The sequence below is a fragment of the Ptychodera flava genome, chromosome 16, assembly GCF_041260155.1.
Source record: "Ptychodera flava strain L36383 chromosome 16, AS_Pfla_20210202, whole genome shotgun sequence".
In the NCBI taxonomy this organism is placed as follows: domain Eukaryota; kingdom Metazoa; phylum Hemichordata; class Enteropneusta; family Ptychoderidae; genus Ptychodera; species Ptychodera flava.
In genome coordinates, this window is record NC_091943.1 from 29,242,851 (window position 1) to 29,263,283 (window position 20,433).

Below are 20,433 nucleotides of genomic sequence, written 5' to 3' on the forward strand. Positions count from 1 at the left end.
CTTTAGGACACTTTCCCTAGAAATTAATGATAAATTGAATTATCTGACAAATGCATTCGATTTTACGATGAGGATTGCACGGTTCATTGCGAAGAGAATACTATGCCGGATCGACAAAATCTTAGTATCTTAGGGTAGCTGACGTTTGAGATGCGCACGCACAAATCGACACGTCGGTCTCCCGTCATCCGTCATCCCTCCCCTGCATCCGCAGTCCGGGACTTTCGAACATGATGGAGGAAAAGCACGGGCAGTCTGCCAGATCGATTTTCTGCTCGATCTATCGATCCCGTAGTCGATATGCCCGCCACTGAAACCTAAATGCAGTGACGGACATGCCAAATGCAGTGATAGATCTAGCCATGCATGGAGCTATAGCATACAACCCCATATCGACAGCCCATGAGCGCCCGTGGTGGGAAAATTACAGCTCAGACCGCGATGCAGTGCATCTTCTGCAATTCTGCAAATTGCAGAACTATGAGCAGCATTTTGCCATGATAATCTTCACGGCCTTCTCCTCCTCAAAATTAACTCCGTCGAGATAATAAAATAATTTTTTGAGTAGGCTTGCAGAATGTCATTAGTTTATCAACTTGTAAATAGGTTCAAACTGACTAAAAAGAAGTTTTTGCACGGGTCTAGTGCCGGGGTCTGGTGTTAGCCCTAGGCGTAACTGTATTTTTGAAGAACAAAAAAGCGAAAACGAACGATACGATTTAGGTCTACGGTAGCAAAGAATAGTCTGACCTGATGTGACCCGAACTTGAAAATAAGTAAGATGATCGATGCCTACTTTCAATTTTCATTCATATTTGCCGATTTAAATTGATTAAATCTTTTCTTCTTCCGAAACGAAAATATCATATAGCCCACAGAAAGAGTTTGTGGGTTGCTAAATAAAATATATCTCCCTTTCTCACAATCCGTGTAGGCTAGATCCTTTAGGCCTATAGGCCTAGAAGGCCCTACATACAAAGAACTTCGATACGAACAAGAAAAAAATTGCAAACTTTAAAGCTTATTTACCTGTAAGATTTGAGCAGTTCGTTGCCAGCGTGAAAATGCAGTAAAACCCTGCACAGCATTGTTTTAACCGCGGTGGCTTCCAGTAAGCCTAAGACTCAGAATCTCCTTTGTGTTTGCAAAATATAGTAAACCTTTCAAGTTTTTTAGAAGTAAAAGAACAATTTTCAAAGGAAAATTTTAAAAATTTGCCGAAGACCTGCCATGACGATGTTGTGCATGCATGCTTTTTAGTTTTGTGAAAAAAAAAATGGTTACCAAGAGAAACATTTATAAAGCTGTTCATGAGTAGTGTTCATTTTGAAAGACAAACATATCACATAGGCCTAAATAAAGCATGGCACGAACAAGCGCAAAGATGAAAACTAGGTAAATTCCTGTACGTAAGTTCCCTGCCAATCCCAGGTTGGCTTAAATCAATTATGGTAAAAAAGCAACAGCAGTTTCAATCATTTGTTTTGCATTAGTTGTTGTCGCGTGTTTACAAATGTCACTAAGTAAGTTGTGCTCCTTTCAAGTTGCGCACAGTTAGTCAATTTGCTAAGAGATAAAGCTTATACCCCCCCCCCGCCCATTTAAAGTGCAACTAATCCTTTTGCATTTTTTCAAAATCGTATTGAAATAAACCCTTCTCATCGTGCTTATCAGTGGACAGTAGGCCCATACAAAACCAAATACACGGGTCTCATTTCTGACAGAGTCTATGCATTGACATCTGATAATTCCCTACCGTATATACACTACTGGAGATATCCCATAATTCAATATGATTTGCACACTTGCTAGATTCCTCACTGAAGTCTGGCATGTCCCATCTCCCATGTGTAGAGTCTACTTTTAAATATTCTGAAAACATATTTTAAGCACAAAAGTCTTCTCATCCCATTTTAAATAATTTGAAAAAAATAGGTTTGATTAGCCAATGCGCCCTCAGCCCATCTTCGCTTGCCAAGGCCTGCTGTTCGGGCAGCTGGATGCTTCCCCGAAAGCAGGTTAGTGGAAGACTCCTGTCTGGCTAACGAGCCGTGCGAGCGGACGATGCCCGGCCATACAGAATAGTGATCAGGAAATAGGGGGACTAGATGCACCTGTTTTATTTGACGTTCCCGAATGGATGTGACAAAAGAAATTTACATGGTATCTTTCCAAGTATAGTTAATCGCACGAGTAGGTGAGCTGTTACAGTTGTAATCACCACACTTATGGTCAGGAACACAATTTCCTGACCATAAGTGTGGTGATTACAACTGTAACAGCTCACCTACGAGGTGCGATTAACGACTTATACACGAAAAACAGGCCAATCTTCTCTAAACTTTGAAAATTATTTTCAATAAATTGTCTACTTTTCATTTGAATACCCACAATGAAATGGAGTGACCCGTTCCAAAGGTTCACAGAGGTCATTATGCACCTGGCATGCGAGTTTGGGAGAATAACTTATCCCAGACAAGTTTTAAGGGCTCTGGTCAACTGCAAATCTGCATTTGAATAAGGGCTACAGAGTGGTATAATGCACCTGTGTAGAAGGAAACTGTTTTAGTCTGATTGGTTAAATAAAATGGCTTGCCTTACTCTATCTTGTTGGCTATTGGCTAGCGAGAAGGAATTCAATCTGTAGATGCATGTGATTGCCTCGTGGATGCATCAGGCTTTCAATACCATTTTTGTGTTTCGACTGGTCAAGATGGACCTTGTCAACTTGTCTGATCTGATGACCCAAGAGACTTCCTAGAGTTCCATGGACGGCCATGTAAAAACAACCAAAGTGGATTTTACACGGGCAAACTGCCCTATAAGAGCAGCCGCTACTACGGAGCGCATAAAATCCACGATGTGTACTTCAACTTATAAAAAAAGTACTTGGCGATGATAACACCGGACGGATTGTACTATCGATGACCCTTGCCAAGGGATAATCAAGTTCTCCTGCCAGAAAATATACGTCTTTACACAAAGCAAATGTGCAAGATGGCTTGGCCAGACTGCCAGCACACTGGATATTCTGGCAAGGTAATTTATTCTTTTACTAAAATATTTATACACAAAACGAATTCTGTAAAGTTATAAAATTAAATTCATTGACCAAAACAATTTGTTGTGTGTGCGGCAGTGTCACAGAATTTCTTTCGACTATTCCACAAACGTTACAAAAAGGCTGTACTTATTTCCATGATATTTGTCACATATGTCTTGTGTTTGATAATTTCAGGTGAATGCGGCAACATCTTTGTACCACCAGGGATTCGATGAGCAGCTTATCAAAGAAAAAACAGGTCACAGATCAGATGACGGTTTACGCGCCTCAAATGTATGTCTACTGCAAAACAAAAGCATGTGTCGAATATATTACTACCACCTCCATCTAGTGTTAAATCAGAGGAATCTGTAAGTAAACCAGTTTCTCAAGTTACGACAAAACAATGTAACAAAATAGACAAGATTGGTCCAACCCAAGAAGACGCCGAATCTAAAGATGGACAGTCTTCATCAACAAATTATGTTGCTTACATTGAGCATGGTCCAAAGAAAGTTAAAATTGAATTATAAAATGTGATGCTATAACATATCAGTTGAACAAATTGTCTTCATTTGTTATTGAATGTGTGTGAATGCTTTAGACATCTCGACTTGACCTATTGTTCTCTTGCAAATTAGTAATCAGTCATACTTTTTTCATATTTAAATAAGTAATCACTACACTTTTATTGATAATGATTTTCTTTCATTAAAGTGTGGTGATTACTTATTTACATATGAATAAAAGTATGACTGATTACTTATTTTGCATAAGAACAATAGGTGTCAGTCGTGTTTTCAGGGCTAAATGGATGGCAACAACAATAGGTCACATGACCTGGAGTGGTATTAAACTTAGTGAAACTTTTACCGTAATATCTAAAAGTCATCGTCGTAAAGTACGCCCCTTTGCGGCAACAGCTACGGCGGAGCGGAAATTATGCTCTGGCTCGCGAGAATGCTAAAAGTACTGTTATTTGATATAATTCAATAAATATTGGAATGCTTCGCATTATTACCAATATTAGCTGGCACAGGGGCTGGCAACCTTCAAGGGTACAAATCAATGAAAATTGTGGGTAGGCCTAATATAATATAGGAGAAGCCGGCAGGTGTGAATGGGTGCCCTCGGCTCTGAATTTGTAAAGGTGCAGCCTTGACAGTTCCAACTACATGTATACACAACTCAAACTTGCCTATTTTTAGGCTGGGGCAAGGGTACCGGTATGTGTCCGAAATTTGCATTTCTAGCCAAATATATAAAAGCTAGAACTAAGGGAGTGTTCATAATTTATTTCCAGGGGGCGGAGGATTTTTCAAGGGGAACCATCCATTTCGCCAAGAAAAATTAGGGCAGACCAGACAAAAAATACGTACCGCAATCTTTTTTTGGGGGGGGGGGGGCGGGGACTAAGGAAACAATATATCAATTCAATATTGCCCAGAAGTCCTGACCTGAAAAATATAGAGAACCACTGTAGCTACCTGTGTGACAGATAAACTCAAAACTCCGACGGACCTTTACTTTAGCTGCAAAATTTGGCAATATTCACAGTGGTTTGTTTTTATCATCTACTGCAGTACCTTGTTCTCCTCCCCCAAGCGTCATGAACTGTCCAGTATTTAGCATGTCAACACCGACCATAGGCCTACAGTGGACAGTCAGCGTTGTTATTGTAGAAGAGATCTCTAATCAAGTCCAGACTAGAATTCATTTGTCAACAATAACAATGGTCATTTACGTATGTATGTACTAGTATGTTGCTAAATACAGCATTGGGTGTTCTATGGAGGGATAGACTAAGAAACAATTGTTGATAAAAAAAAAAACATTGAAAAAAGGCCAAACCTTACAACAAGTGTCGGACTACCGAATACAAAGAATATAGTCATTTTTCTCGCGATCACATTTGTTGTAGCTGGAAGGATGAGGATGAAAAAATTGCCAGAAAATGGGTGTTTCCAATTTATTTTTTGAGATAATTTACATTCATTCACCCATATGATTTTAAGCAAAGCACAAGACTTTATTGCAAATTTGACACTTGTCATTCTGAATTTGACCTGTATTGTTCCTGCAAAGTGTGAAAACTTGTCAGACTGAATGTGTCTTCAGTGTGTAAGCATGCATGTATATATTTGGGGACAATGAAAAAAAACAGGAAATATGAGGGAGACCATAGCTTTTCTCCACAATTTACTAGGTGGACCATGGAAAAAATTACCAGGAAAATGGAAAATCCTTCGGACTCCCCTGGAAGTAAATTCTGAACAGTCCCTAAAGAAGAGGGATCAAAACTACACATTTTCTCAAATCTCCTTGTTCAACGTGAAAATAGTGTCAAACCCTGGTCACAAAAATAGGCAGTAACTTTGGAAAGAAAGAACCATGAAACGTTGCGGAGAAATTGGAAAGTGAAGATATTAAACCACAGAGTCCCCCGAGAGGCACTAGACGGTAGCCACCTAGCGTTTTCGACTCACAAACTCCGCGCTGAACCTTAACCCCGGAAGCAATACTCGAACAGGTGACTTGACGTCACAGGAAAACAGCGAGTCAGCGAAAGCGACGGGGAAAGGAAGTCGACTATCGGCGTGTGTCTCGTATTTTCGACATATTGTCATAGATTTTAGTTGAAAACCTCCCATATGTTACGGTCAATGGATATACATCGTCAAAGGACGTTATCTCTCCTTATTTGGCTTCCAGTTTTAGTTGTTTTAACCCAAACGTTGGTCGTGTGTTCCCTTGGTGAGTACAGTATAATATCTCTCATATACACTTCTTTGAATGTTCACTGCAGTTCCCCTTCCGCATAGAAAAAGTTAAGTATGCTAGTAATTTAAAAGCGAACCTTTTATTTACTGGAGTGTGAAAAATTCTCTAAAATGTATGGGTATTCGGTCTTTTGTCCTTGCACGGTAAAGGGACCGTGGTTCATGGCAGTAGGTCTTCAGTGACGCGTATTTCTGTGAATTTGATTGTAATTCAATCCCGGACCCGCCGTTTAACACACTATTAACAAGTTTAATTGACATAGGGGGAAAACAGCCGTTGTTTGAAAACCAAGGCTGACTCCTACATGTAGTCATGACCCCAGTATTCAAAACATGTTATGATTAATTCAGTAATTGACCGAGTATACGAAAAAGTGGCTTGATATCGAGTTGGTAAGTTGGTGAAGTGAGTGGATGTCTGACGGGTCACCCCGACAGATCAACATTGACTGAGTCATCGCACAGCATGTCAGCAGACCCTATCACATGACATGGGAGGAGATACGCTGGCAAAATAGTGTAAAGTCCGTGTTACTTGCAATGAGCATCTCTGTATTGCCAAACTTACCGTAGGTATTTCAGAATTTGACAGATTTTGTTTCTGCAGCCCATTTCGCTACAAATATTAGAGGCACCTCTGAACACAAACGCACGGGGATATTGGACTGAAACTTGAAAGTGACTTTCAAGTCAGCCTACACCATCTTGTTTGAGCATTTTGATTCCATAATAGAAATCCAATTGTAGCATAATGTGTTTTTCAATGTCCACAAGCTGACCTTCCAGAGTGTACTTTATACATGTAAGAGCTAATCGAATGCAACTAGCAATTTACTACAGAAGTTTTAACACCTTCAATATTCAGAAAGATTTACAATATCATTATTTCTAATTTATTGTAACAAAAAGCATTAGTACTTTCAAAATTGGAAAAATTGGAACTACGACATACACTTAAATAATGCACATGCACTTAAATGATGCACACTCAAATTTATGATTACAAGAGAACGGGAGAACGGGAAAACATAAAATTTCAATGGGGCCAAGCTAGATCTCAAATTTTCTGATTACTAATGGTACTGCAAAGCTGCTGCTGCTGTTCCAAAATATGTAATAATTGGCTGGTCATTTTAAGTTTTGTAAATATGAGATTATGTACATGTACTGTAAGGTCATCAGCCACCCGTTTTGTTAAATTATATTCTGGCAGGAAAGGTCATGTTCAATACTGTCCTTCACAAACAAGTGTTGCATTCACTTGGAACAGCAGTTACTGGTAGTGGTAGCTCAGCTTGCAAAAGTTCATTGCTAAGATATTTAAATATGCAACATGCATATTCAATGAGTCTTTGTCTTTGAAAAACATAAATCTGTGCCATCTTGTACATTGATTATTCAGCTAATTGATTGGCTTCTGTTAGAGAAACCACTGTTCCACATGACTGCCATGGAATACAAAACAGAAAGGTTGTATGCAATCTTCACCTCCACAAAATACAAATGTGCTTTTTTCATGTCCATGATGTGCATGCATATGTATCGGAAGAGAACTAACCTTAGTTAGAAAATAGTACAGTGGAGATTATCAAGCTAAAATTCATTTGTCAGTTGCAACCAAGGTGGACAATATCGTACTTCTAACTACCGTACTGTCTTTCTTACCACATTTAAAATCAATGCTATTTACAAACAAAAAATTGCATTCCCAAAGTCCTTATGAAATCTACAATATCTGATGAAACATATTAAGTTTGTCCATAAAATTCTGAATACTCAATATCAGCACACAGTATCTGGCCAAACAAATATTACTGATGACAAATATCTGAGACAAAACTTAAAAATAACAATAAAGTATGTTTTCATAATTCTCAGTAAAATTTAATTTTATGTTTAACAAACAGCGACTTTCTATTCTGATTACAGCAGACTCATGAGCTACAATGCATGTTACTATATTCATGGCAAATTAATCCGCTTTCTCCCAAGTGGTATTTATTTCTATGGTTTGTCTATGGAACCTGGTTGTGTGTTGTTATTTATTCCATTGTTCTTGAAAGTTTGTTGTCTCATTGTTGTCATCATTTTGAGTTAATGTGCGAGAACACTGTGAAGTGGGCTTTAATTACCATTGTCTCCTTTGATTTAGTCTATCCTGCATCTATTTCAGTAGGTTAAATTTGCTGTAATGTTTGCCTAATACCGGAGGGATGTGGTAGTATAAGGTGCAGGAAGGTTAAAAGAAGTTGTGTCAAATTGCCCATACAGCATAGCTTTGAGAGTGAAGGCCATACCTGAGTGCAGTGTCCGCAAAGAAAAACAAAATACGACCACCTAGTAAGACTAACTATATTTTTGCGTGGACTGAATTTAAATCCCCTATGGCAGATCCCATCAAGAGCGTCACTAGATCAGCGACAGTATTGTATTTCTGTGAATTTTAAAGGTATCCTATTTAACCATACACATATGAAAATGTCATCAGGAAATGCCTATTGAATCATTACTTTCCAAATCATCGTAGGAGGCACCTGTTGCTTCTCTGCAATCAGATTTCATCACACTGACAGTGTGGGTGAAAAGTCATGTCAAGGAAATAGCTTGAGTGAGTAAGTCTGGCATGTACAAGACACTGGTTTACTAGTCATTCCCCATGGCTGGTAGGTTACCCTTGGCCTAAATGTAAGTTCTACAGAGTACTGTACATGTATATGCTAAAGACTGACATGTACAGCTATGTTTCTTTTACGGAAGTTTTCTGAATTCTTTGAATTTTATGAAATTTCCTTGAGTTGCCGGACCATAAAGAAACAAACAATATGTGTCCCAAGAGAATGTTCCAGTCGGTAGCACATCAAACTGGATCAAAGCACACACCTCTGTACGTGTACAGCTGTAAGCAGACCAGGTCTGATATAATTATTGGAAACTACCATTTGCATATAGAGTGCACAATCTGCGCATACAGTTTAATTACAGAATGACCTCATGTCTGCCGGCTGATTACAAAATGATGCTGATTAATGTATGAAAGCAGCAAAGGGTATAGCCATTATTAAATTCTTTCCCACATTTTTTTAGATTTGACATGGTTATATAGTGTATATATACATGTGTATGCTTGTATTGAATCTCGAAATTCAGAAAACGGCCAATATTTGATAACTTTTATGATTTCTGAAATACACTGCAAAATTATACTCATTGTATTCAGCTACTATAAAATGTCTATATTATGTTGCAGTACTTTTCATTAGTGATTACTGAAAGGAGCTATCAGGTTTTTCATCAACCTTTGTATTCAAGCATATGGAAACTTAATCAGTTTTTAATTTGTCCGTTCTATTCATTTGCAATGCAGAATTAATTCCCTATTGATGTCTAAATTTAGCATTTTGACATAATTAATCCGCCACTGTTTAATATCACGATTAGCAAATTTTAAGCATGAGGCATAATAATGAAACCCATTAACATATACATCTATCAATTCTGCATAGGTGTATTTCAATACTGATAACATTTGTAGAGTGTCCCATGTTAGAGCACTGATCTATAGTCTAGCCATTACAAATTTTGGGCCTAAAAAATTGACAGTGATTTTGGATGCTCGATATCAAAGTTTCATCAGAAATCGATTGTAAATGGTATGTGCTCAATTTGCAAGCAGTCCGTAAATGTATTATCAGAACTTACATGTACAGTACTGTACATGTACATACAGTTTGTCTTCTAAAGCAAAGAAGCATGATGAGTAAACAGCGGGAAAGTGCAACAAAATATCTACAAATGACTCAACAAATTTGCAAAGATCAATCAACAGAACTGTTTCATCTTTCCACAAATGAAAGCTAAAGGGAAAAAATCACCCTCCTTACTCATCAGAAAGATATATTTTTGTGAGTGGATCACAGGGTGGCTAAATGCGAATACCTTACACAACTGTAAATATTACTCACAAGCACTTGTTGTTGATGACTATTTCAAGAACCATGTAACATGTGACGTGTGTGACGTCATCTGAGTGCATCCGATGCAACTGTAAAGATCACATTTGAATTTTTTCTGTGTGAACAAACTTTGACTCAAAGGTGTGGTATTACATGTACAGTATGTACATACTCTCACTTGAAGAATCTTTGCATTGGCAGAATTCCAGAACTGAGATTGCTACCTGTCCCAGATACAAAACTTGTCTTTTGTGCATTGCGGCATACCTGCACAATGCTTTGTTCCAGTGACCTGGATTGCACCAGCATGAACGGCCTTCACATACAGCATGTCACATCGTATAAACAGAAATGTGACGCATCATGTTTTTTTCTGGTCTGCCTGCAAATACTGTTTCACGGTTTTTTTGATGCATTTCCTGCTATGGGAAACCAGACTTGTCACTATGTTTTAGTCATACAACTTAGAGAAACCTTTTAAGGAAAATTTTAAAAATCTGTGACAATTATTTCAACCCACATAACATTGATGTACAAAGTGATTGTTGTACTTTGTAAGTCTGGACTGGAACATTTCCAAGTAAGGGTCTTTTTTGACATACAGTACCATGTTTTATCTGTTGATCTGTTCACAGGAAATGTGTAGGTGTCTCCAGCTTTGAATAAAAGAAAATATTCAACCTTTTCATCACCAAGTACAACCTTGTCTGTTCTCCAAAGTTGATTTGGATGACAGGGTTTAGGGACTACTTTTTCTATCAATTTTGATATTTTTGTTTATTAACACTTGTAGTCCTGAGTACATTCTGTACATTCAGTACATTCTGTGTCTTCTCCCATTACACACATATATATTGCTATGTTGAATCGTAGCATGTTCATTGCATCCATGATATTCAGTGTTTTTTCCAGGATGCGCGATTACACGAAGCCCCCTTACAATGTATCTACTCAACATCCCCCTTAATTAATATAAAATTATAATCAAAAGTTGGTGACATGTTGCCCTTCTACAATGAGGTTTGAAATTATGATTTACTGAGGCTATTTATAGAAGCATTCCACTTTATGATTACTGTCTGTGATGTAACATCATACAGTTGATGTAATCCACTATCTGTAGCCACAGTAACTTCCTACATGTATCTACAGAAGGATGTGAGACAGCTGAAAGACTATCAAGAGTTTGCATCCATGAATGTGAATGATTTGTGTGGGCTTCCAATTTACTCAACATTCACTTGATAGAAAAAATAGAAAAAACAGGAGTGCCTTTTATTTGATATCTGAGGAATGCTGTAACCTTGAACAATTAGTGAACATTTTTAAATTTGAATAATTTAAATTTTCATAATTTACTATAGCCCTTCCCCATCAATCAGAACCAAATTCCACTAAATTTTCAAGTACGGGCGACATTCCTAATTGTGAAAGAAACATGGAAAAAACACTTCATATCTGCAGAAATATGAGAAATTCAAAGTTAAACAGTTGATAGCAACAATTTTGATATTCCAAAAACAGGTCCATGCTCTGATTATTCATGAGGGATGTTGTAACAAATCAAGGTAAACTATTGAAAGATAGCAGTTGATCTGTTAGTTCACTGAAAATTTGACATTCTTTCAAACTTATTTCACTCTCAGTCTAATTATTGTAAACTTTTACTCCTCAGGAGTAAAAGGATGGTGAGGTCTAGGCTAATATTACAAAACAGGGATATTGATATGGGTTGTCACATATTACAAATGATTCTGCAGCAAATATCACAGGTACAGTAACTGCTTCCAAGGTACACTGCAGTAGGTTCAAGGTATCAAGTGTACTGAATGAAGTGAGTTTGTGATATAGATGTTTGACAGTGTGCATAATCTCATTGGCCGTTACAATTAATGAATGGAAACCTACATTCCAGGCCAAATTGTAAGCCACTGTACGTTTAATTCTTACCAAAACAGTAATGAAAGACTAGATACAAAAACACGTTTAACCCTTTTCCTGCCAAGTCAGTGAAAATCCGCTTGAAATTCAGTGTAGCCAGAATCTAAGCACTGGTGACCGTTATTCTCCCAACCCGGTGGAAATCGGGCCCTTTTTGGTACCCCCTTTCCTGCCAAGTCGACGGCACTAACGTTTTGCTATCCCCTGTGCGTTTAGGGTCATCCAAGGAGAGGTTTTCTGACAAGGAACGCCATTTTCCCCTCGAAATGGGTTCGCAGGGAGTCGATAGACAGGGAAAGGTGCAGAAACCTGTCCGCCAGTCCCCCACACCGAGGGGGCTGGGTTTTTTTACCGCTTTTTAGCGGACTTGGCAGGATAGCATGGTGACGTTTTCTGGCGGAGTTGGACGTACTTGGCTGCCTGGCACTATAGAGATTGCTGCCGAACTTGACCAACTCGGCAATGCTAATCTAGAAGGCTACCTCTTGCAAACGACTTGGCAGATATGCCGATGGTGCGAGACGAAAGTCACTTATTCAGTTGTGCGTGACTGAAAATGAGAACGTATTTTTGACGGGACGGCTCGACTTGTTCCTCCGATGGAACGGATATGAACGACTCGGAAATACCATTACAAACTGGTGTCCGACGTACTAAGCTGGCCTTCAGCTCTGCAAGTTCAAGCCAGGCAACGTCCTTCACCGCCTTGGCCATGCCATTCAATGGACGTAGCTTTGGATTTTTATTTATTCCATCGTCCGAAGTATTGGCTCTGGTTTGCAGGCAAACGTATCCTCTTGCCGACGCATTGGTAACTACGTACGCTGTTGCGTACAGAGAATTCAAAAGGTGACATGAGGTCAATATGCTACATGTACGGGGATACCGCCTGCATTTAGCAGGGACTGCTTTTGTTATGCAAACCAGCTAGCAGTACAATATGGCTGCCAGCATGTGGACACGTCGATGGCTAGAACAATGGAAGCATATTGCGTTGCACCCGTGCATCGCAAAAGTGAACTGAAGACTTGGGGGTAGTGACTGGTTATCACTGGTTAGCTGCAGCCCAAGCCATGTCGGTACAAACCCGTACCTGACTGAGGACCACTCGATTAAGTCAGTAATGAACGGTAACACTCGTAAGCCAACTCCCAACTGAGCTGGCAAAACTACGTAAAGCTGTGCTTCAATGGCTCAGCCATGTCGTTAATACAACGGCAAAAACATAGTTTTTGTGCTACACTGCCAAGTCGTTGGAGGTACGTATTCAATTGACCCTACCCTGGGGAAACAGGACAGGTTTGACGGTGCTGCTGCACCCCTAGCACGACCCTCAGGGTCTCTGACTAACAGACGAGTGAGGTGATGTTTGTGCCTAGCGGACGTACGTAATACTGAAGGAGTTTATTTCCGAAAAAATAAACATGAAACGGCAATAAAATGACGCACTCCCAGGGGCAAACAAAGCCGGTGACCTCAATTTTTTTCTGCAGCAACCCTTGAGCTCCTTCCCCTGTCTACGGGCATGTAGAAATTATCGAAGTCTAACACGTATAAGTACGGCTAAAACTACCCTGAAAATGGGCGATTTCTGCCAAAATGCCTGGCAGGATAACATGCAGGAGAGCCAATCTTTTGCAGGCACATATTATGGGGCGGTTTTCTACTGACTTGGGAGAATAACGGACAAGGCGCTCGGCAGGAAAAGGGTTAACAGTGTACATGTATACATACATGCAACATTATTGTGTTTCTGACTTTGTACAAAGCTCATTGCTTGATCTATAGAACAGAAGCCCTAGATCAACAATATGAGGTTTCTACAAATGACAAAAACACTGAAGGAAATTTCAAAAGTGTACCCTGTACACATTCAACCTCTGTCACCTGCCATTGAGTATACAGCTATCTATGACTTCCTGCGATAGGGCAGGTGAGGCCATGTGTTTAGCCTTTATGAAGATTCATTGCAGGTCCACATAGGAGTATTATCATGACAGTTTTTTGAGTCTTTCAAAAGTGTACACAATTTATTATGATAATTTACGTACCAGTACTTGCACATTTTGTGCATATATTATAATTAACATTACACTAGGAGTGCAACATATGTTTTATAGCTTTTGTCATAATCTGAATACTGAAAGGTTTGGATGGACCATCCTTGTCTCCATGACAATACCACGGTAGTATACAACAGCTATTTCATGTGTTGAAATCTGTCCTAGAGCAAACTTTTGAAAGTATTAATGCCAAACATGATTCATGAGACTCAAGAGCTAAACAGCCATAGCAATTTATGGCATTTAAACTTTTCATGCTAAGTATTGCCATTATTTTATAGTGAAGTAATATTTTGACAACCAATTTTATAGAAATATGTTATAAATAATGTATGTCACATTACAAAGTACTGCTAATTCACTGCTTATACCAGCATATACTGTACAATAGATACCTACTTTGGATTTCATGTCTAAGTGATAACAGCAAGTCATCATGGTGTGTTCAAATGATGACAAAATTTGCACATGTAATTTGTTTTGGCCAATATCCTCTTTTTCTGGTCAAACATCTTTTTTGTGAGACCGAAGATCCAACAGTTTTCAAAAGTTATGGCTTTGAGATTTTCAGCTTTCTACACTGTACATGTACCGTATATGTAGGGATTACCTCTTTTAGGAATCTTTTTTAAAATGACAATAAGTAGAGTTTGGTTTGCATGTGTAAATTTACCTGGCCAACTTCCTCAATATGGATGACTTTAGTCTGATTTCATCATATGGTGATGAAATTCTTTAGCCAATTTTGTGTATGGAGTCTTTGTGATGTTGTTATTCTAATTTGTTTGGCCTATACAGTAAAAGTTATTAACATTTGGCATGTTTTCAAGTATTGAAATATTTTTTTGTTGGGAAGCCAATCACACATTGCAGTTGTTTTCATATTCGATGTTTAGGAGCTATGTTGCAATTGCATTAGAGTTTTCAGCAAAATATGAAAGAAGTACATATATATATAGACTGCTGGGATGTTTGTGTACATGTACATACTCATGTAAGTCATGACATAGACTAACAGAGTCAGAACAGGGCACTGATAATTGCCAGGGAATAAACCATGATATATAAGTGTTGAGAATTGAGAATACATGTACAGTGTGTATTTTTCTGACTTGTCAAGGTTATATAGATATTTTCAGGAAGTAGCAAATCATTTATGATTTACTGTAGTTGTTCTACTTGTTCATTCTACTATAGTATAATGAGCTATATTTTACCAAGGCAGGTCTTCACATGTTACAAAACAATCTGTGCTATCCACACAATTTCCACTGACTTTCCTTTCACAAGATCTACTCCTAGGTCAATCAGAGAGCTGAATAAGGCACTTCGCAGTATACATCAACACATACATGTATGGTGATCATTTTATTGTATGATGTACATGTAAAGTGATGTAAATGTAATATGTTTGCAGTAGAATCATAATGTCACTGTTTTAGATGACATTAACCAGGCCAAGAGCATATCAAAAATATAATTGCAATAGAGTTTTTGAAATGTCAAGACTTGATACGTTAAGTCTGCGGTTGAGAGCCTGTGAAATTACAGTATGACGGTATTACGAGACATGACTTATTCATAGCTCTCATCTTTGTTCCTTCATGCATGTTCGGGGCACTAAATAAAGGACACTGAATGTGAAAACAGTATTAACCCTTTGGGTGCCAAAGCAAATTTTTGTCAACTTTACAAAATTTATACCAGTCAACTTTTTTCAGATTTTTGCCAAAATTTTGATAATAAACTGTAGCCAATGAAATTTTATGTCTATTTGGTCCAAAATTATAAAAAAATTACAGAAAAATTCATAAAAATTGGCAAAGTGTAGCACTCAAATTTCGGTGGGAAAAAAATTATAGCACTCAAAGGGTTAATCATCAGATCACTAGCAGTTATAGCAATAGAATGGTAGCTTCTAGCTTCCTGTAAGTACACAAAACATGTCACAGTACAAGAAACCCTCAGGTCATGTTTTTCCGTCCTTGCTGTGTTTCAATGTAAAGTGAGACACAGCTATGCATTTGTGCATGCTTCACATACTGCGGGAGCAAAGTTGCAAAACCTTGTTATTGGTGTATCAATTTAAGTTTCATAGAGGAAGATGTAAATATTTTTCTGACTACTGCACCAGGCCGAATGCATCGTTGGTCACCTTGAAGTAAACACATATCTTGAATATCAGAAATTCATCAAAATCTTACAGTGTACGTCTGTAATACATAATATTTGTGCTAATACTCGTGATTATGTTATTGATGCACACATTTGCAGGATGTACATTTGTGAGTCTATTAGTACAGTGTACTGTATACATGTATGGTTTTACTAATTTGATTTCATTCACGTGCATTTCAGAGATAGATTTCAAGTCTCCTAGATTATTTTTCATCTTCAATGCCCTTCCAAAACCATGACATTACAGTTTATTACTGAAGTCTACATAACTATCAGAACTCCTATATCCTTATTTCTGCCAAGACTTCATTATATGTTTTCATTGATGTAAACAAACACAGTTTCAAGGTAATAATAAGGTCATAAACTGGAGCACAGGGTGATGGGTCTTACTTACCAGGAAAACAGGTCAGCCACACTGAAAGATGTGCACTCACAGTTCCCTTACAAAGGTACATTTGTGTGGATTAATGCATTGCATTTCTGCCGACGCAGCATCTCACACCTGCTACCCTCCTTAAAGTGTGGTTCCAGAACGCAAAAAATAATCTCTCTAGATCTAATGAATTCTTCCCTCACCAGATGTCTAATGCAGGACATGTTTTATTTCTGTCTGATAAATAGATTTCAAGATTTGAAATCCTGTCAATTTCATGAGAGGAGGTCAGAGGTCATAAGTTTCTCAGAAGTTCATGTAATGTCATGCTCAGAAAGCTACTTGGTATGGTGGGAGTTGTCTATGGTGTTTTTGCAAAATGGTAATACTTGTATGATCCTGGAATTTATCGATACTTGTGTGATACTTTGTCACCTTCTTTCCATCAGTTGTACATGCAGTGATATCAAAGCAGAGAGACTCTGAATTTGAACTTACAATGATGCCCCGTTATACTTGTAAGTGACAAAGTATTATCACCATGGTGAAAATGTAATGCTATCAGCTTTTAGAAAAGTTGCATTCCTTCTTATCCCTTTGAGAGCTGTAATTTTTTTCTCGCCAAAATTTTAGTGAAACATTTTACCAATTTTTACGAATTTTTTTTGTAATTTTTTTGATACTTTTGGACCAAATGGACATCACATTTTATTGGCCAGTTTTTCCTCAAAATTTTGGCAAAAATGAGGAAAAATTGGCTGGGGTTTATTTTATAAAGGCGACAAAATAGACTTTGGCGCTCAAAGGGTTAACAGGCAGTTTACCCATTAACCCTTTCCCTGCCAGAGAGTATCACTTCCCCATCAGCCAACTTGGGAGAAAAGTGGTATTGAGCCAAAACCATACATTATATTACCATGCCCTGGCTGTCGCATTTTGATTGGTCGAGCTGAACTATGTGACTGACCACAAATACACAGTAATGGTCTGTTTACATGCCCGTGAATATGAATAATAAGATTAACAATTCAAAGTATCGTAACTTTACAGGTCAAATGTAAATCATAATCAATCACAAAATAAAATGGAGCACTTCTGGGCCAAGTTGAGATACTTTTTTCTGAAAATATCTCCGGATTGCCAATTTTTTACAGCGTGCGTGACATTTTGTCGTGTATTGCTCAGTTCTGGGACCCAGTTGTTGTTCGCTCTGGAAATTTTCGCAAACTTTGACGGTTTTCTTCGGTTCGTTGATAATATACTGGAAATAACAGATTCTGCTCTAACCATTCATGTTTATTTATGGGCGCGAGCTCGAGGAAAGCCAAATTAACGGGCTCGGCAAGCCTTGCCCGTTAATTTTTGGCTTTCCTCTCGCCCTTGCCGATAAATAAACGTTAATGGTCAGCGCGTCGCCCGTTATTTCTATATTTTGCTACCCATTTGGCTTGGTCTGTTCCAACATGTTTAGTCCATAAAAATCATGTTTACAGTATCTGTGTTTTCAGGGGCCTTCAACGATTCAATTTTTTGTTCCATGTAAAATGCACAAAATGGGACATATTGTGCTTGACTAGTTTTAACCAACTTGACCTGATGGTGAAATAAGGACTTGGCTGGATAAGGGTTAAAGTAGTTTCAAGTTTGCGCATCAAGATTTAAAGACATAAACTTTTGCGGAAACCTTACTCAATGAAACATTAAAACCATTCCTTTTCAAAATCAAAACTCAAAAATGACCCTATATGTACCAACACTTGAACTTCAAAATGGGTGCTGTTCCTGGGGAAAAATAAAATGTTTCAATTTTCACACAAATAAGATGGTTAAAACTTTATTTACCGCAGCCACTTAAAAAGGAGTCACCCCACAAGTACTAGTTCAAAAATGTATTGTAAAGGTTTGAGAGTCTGAATCTGTCCCTCAGGCACATCCTATCTCAAATCTTCACGGATATATGTATATTTTCCACTAAATGTGCCTGTAAACACGCCGGTGTAACTGAAAATCTTTTAAATCATGTGTGAAAAGTGATGATGAATAAATTTTTAAATGCTAGCACATGCTGCAGTATAGTTTGGAAATTCACGGTAATTTACAACATATAGCAATAGTCAGAAAGTGCTACACAGAATTGCTGTGCATACTAGCCTCAAAATTTGCGTAGACAATTACTACTGTACCTGTACCTTATTTGCATGGTGTATGAATAAATTAGTACATACATGTATGAACATCGATGTGCTATTATTTTGGTTTCGCATGACAAGGTTCATTTCTGATGTGAAAGTCAAAACAGTATCACCCCTTCATTTGGAAAAATAAATATTTCAGAGGATAGTATCCCATAGTGCATTTTCTACAACAATGTGCAGAATAAATTATAGGATTGCATACTGTAAATGTATCACAGTTGTTACATGTGGATCTGCAATCCTGTGTTGGGAGGGAAGGAAGATTTGATGAATTTACTGAGTGACAAAAAGACTTGTCTGCCTCTACATGCATAAGGACTACTCACTTTGTCCCTCAAGAGGTAGGCTTGGAATCGGAAATTTACAGTACTTGAAAATATTAACAGACACTACAATTTATGACCAATGTAGACATCTAGCAAACAGAGTAGTGTCAAGAACTCACAAGTACCTGGGTTTTGTAAAACATTTGGGCAGCCTTATCAATTGATATGGAGATTACCGTTAATCCTGCAAAAGCCTGACAAACAAGACATGTATGATGTATAGCAGAAGGATGTAAATTTACTGCAAACTGTCGTCATCAAGTACAATTGAAGATAAATAGTCTGTCAGTTGGTGAAATGTACACTTATTTTGATGAAAAAACAACAACAGAAACATATCTAAATTGAATATGAAACAAGAACAGAAACCCTTCGTGGGACTTGACAAGTACATGTAGACCTCCATGTGGATACTATAATTTCTAAAATACTGCCAAGTCAACTCTTGTTACGTTAATTCACCAAGGTTAAAATTTTAGCATGGTAGTAATATATGGACAAAGTCATAGAAACCCATATGGAATGCTATTCAGATTGTGCAATATATATATGTTTGTGCATGTTCATGTGATTACTATAGCTTTAATGAATATTATGTCCCATATTGTACATTGTAAGTAAGCAAAATAACAATAAATGCAGTTATTACTGTTATGTGCAGTTCCAAAAATACACATGAAAATGGCAATTAAATTTCAGACTAAAATTGGTTTTAGAGGTACAAATGGTGATGCGAAATCAAATACTGCTCTGTTGGTAACACAAATTATATAAAAAAAAATATCAACAGATATCAAAATACATGTATCTCTCTACTAGATCGGGTATGTCATGAAGTTTTGTAATCTGCTATGGGGGGGGGGGGGGGGGGGGGGTGAGTGAGAGCTTCCCAAAGAATAATTTGTCTGCCCAACCCTTGCCCCAATAGCTTAATGCTTCATAATCTCTGAGATGTGCCAGTGAGTTACAACAGCTTTGTCCAGTGTCTGCAGGACATCAATGTCCATATCAATGAAAGCAACTACAATTGACAATATAAGCCCTGAAGTGGATTTATACTGTGTCGATAATACAAATCTGTGTGTGTATGGCCTTGTTAAGAGATACTAATGTCTTTCACAGTGTACATGTACATGAAATTCAGCTATCTACATTCTGTCTAGACCTCGTTATCAGAATGCCTTGATAATCAATTCTGAGCGCATTCCCACGTATTGAATAGTGCCTATGCTTTGTGCTGATAGAATTTAAACCAAAAAGCAGTGAGTGATTATAAAGTTGTTGCTGTTATCCTGAAAGTGATCAAAATGGATGTATTTCTATTTTATTTTATAATGATAGAGAGTATGAATTTGCTTTTTAGGGATCACTGTATGGTAATGATCTCATGATTAAAATGAGTGATTAAATGTTGGTATAGTGTCTGCCATCATGACATACATGTATTAAAGATACAGTAATTGTTTGAAAGGGACTTGGCTCAGTACATTGTGTAATTCCTTTGTACACACCCACATGGACTTACCCTTTTAAAATGTGTCTTCACTATACATTGTGCATTGTTCCTCAAAGTGGATG

The 20,433-nt window shown here is 37.8% G+C and overlaps 1 protein-coding gene across 1 annotated transcript in view; it reads left to right on the forward strand.

Annotated features, from left to right (window-relative positions):
• Positions 1-5,575: 5,575 nt before the first annotated feature.
• Positions 5,576-20,433, forward strand: part of LOC139114499 (multiple epidermal growth factor-like domains protein 9) — a 32,057-nt gene continuing 17,199 nt past the window's right edge. Inside the window, exon 1 of the mRNA XM_070676280.1 lies at positions 5,576-5,797. Within this exon, the coding sequence (XP_070532381.1) occupies positions 5,695-5,797 (103 nt within the window). The 5' untranslated portion in view covers positions 5,576-5,694. The remainder of the gene's footprint in view (positions 5,798-20,433) is intronic.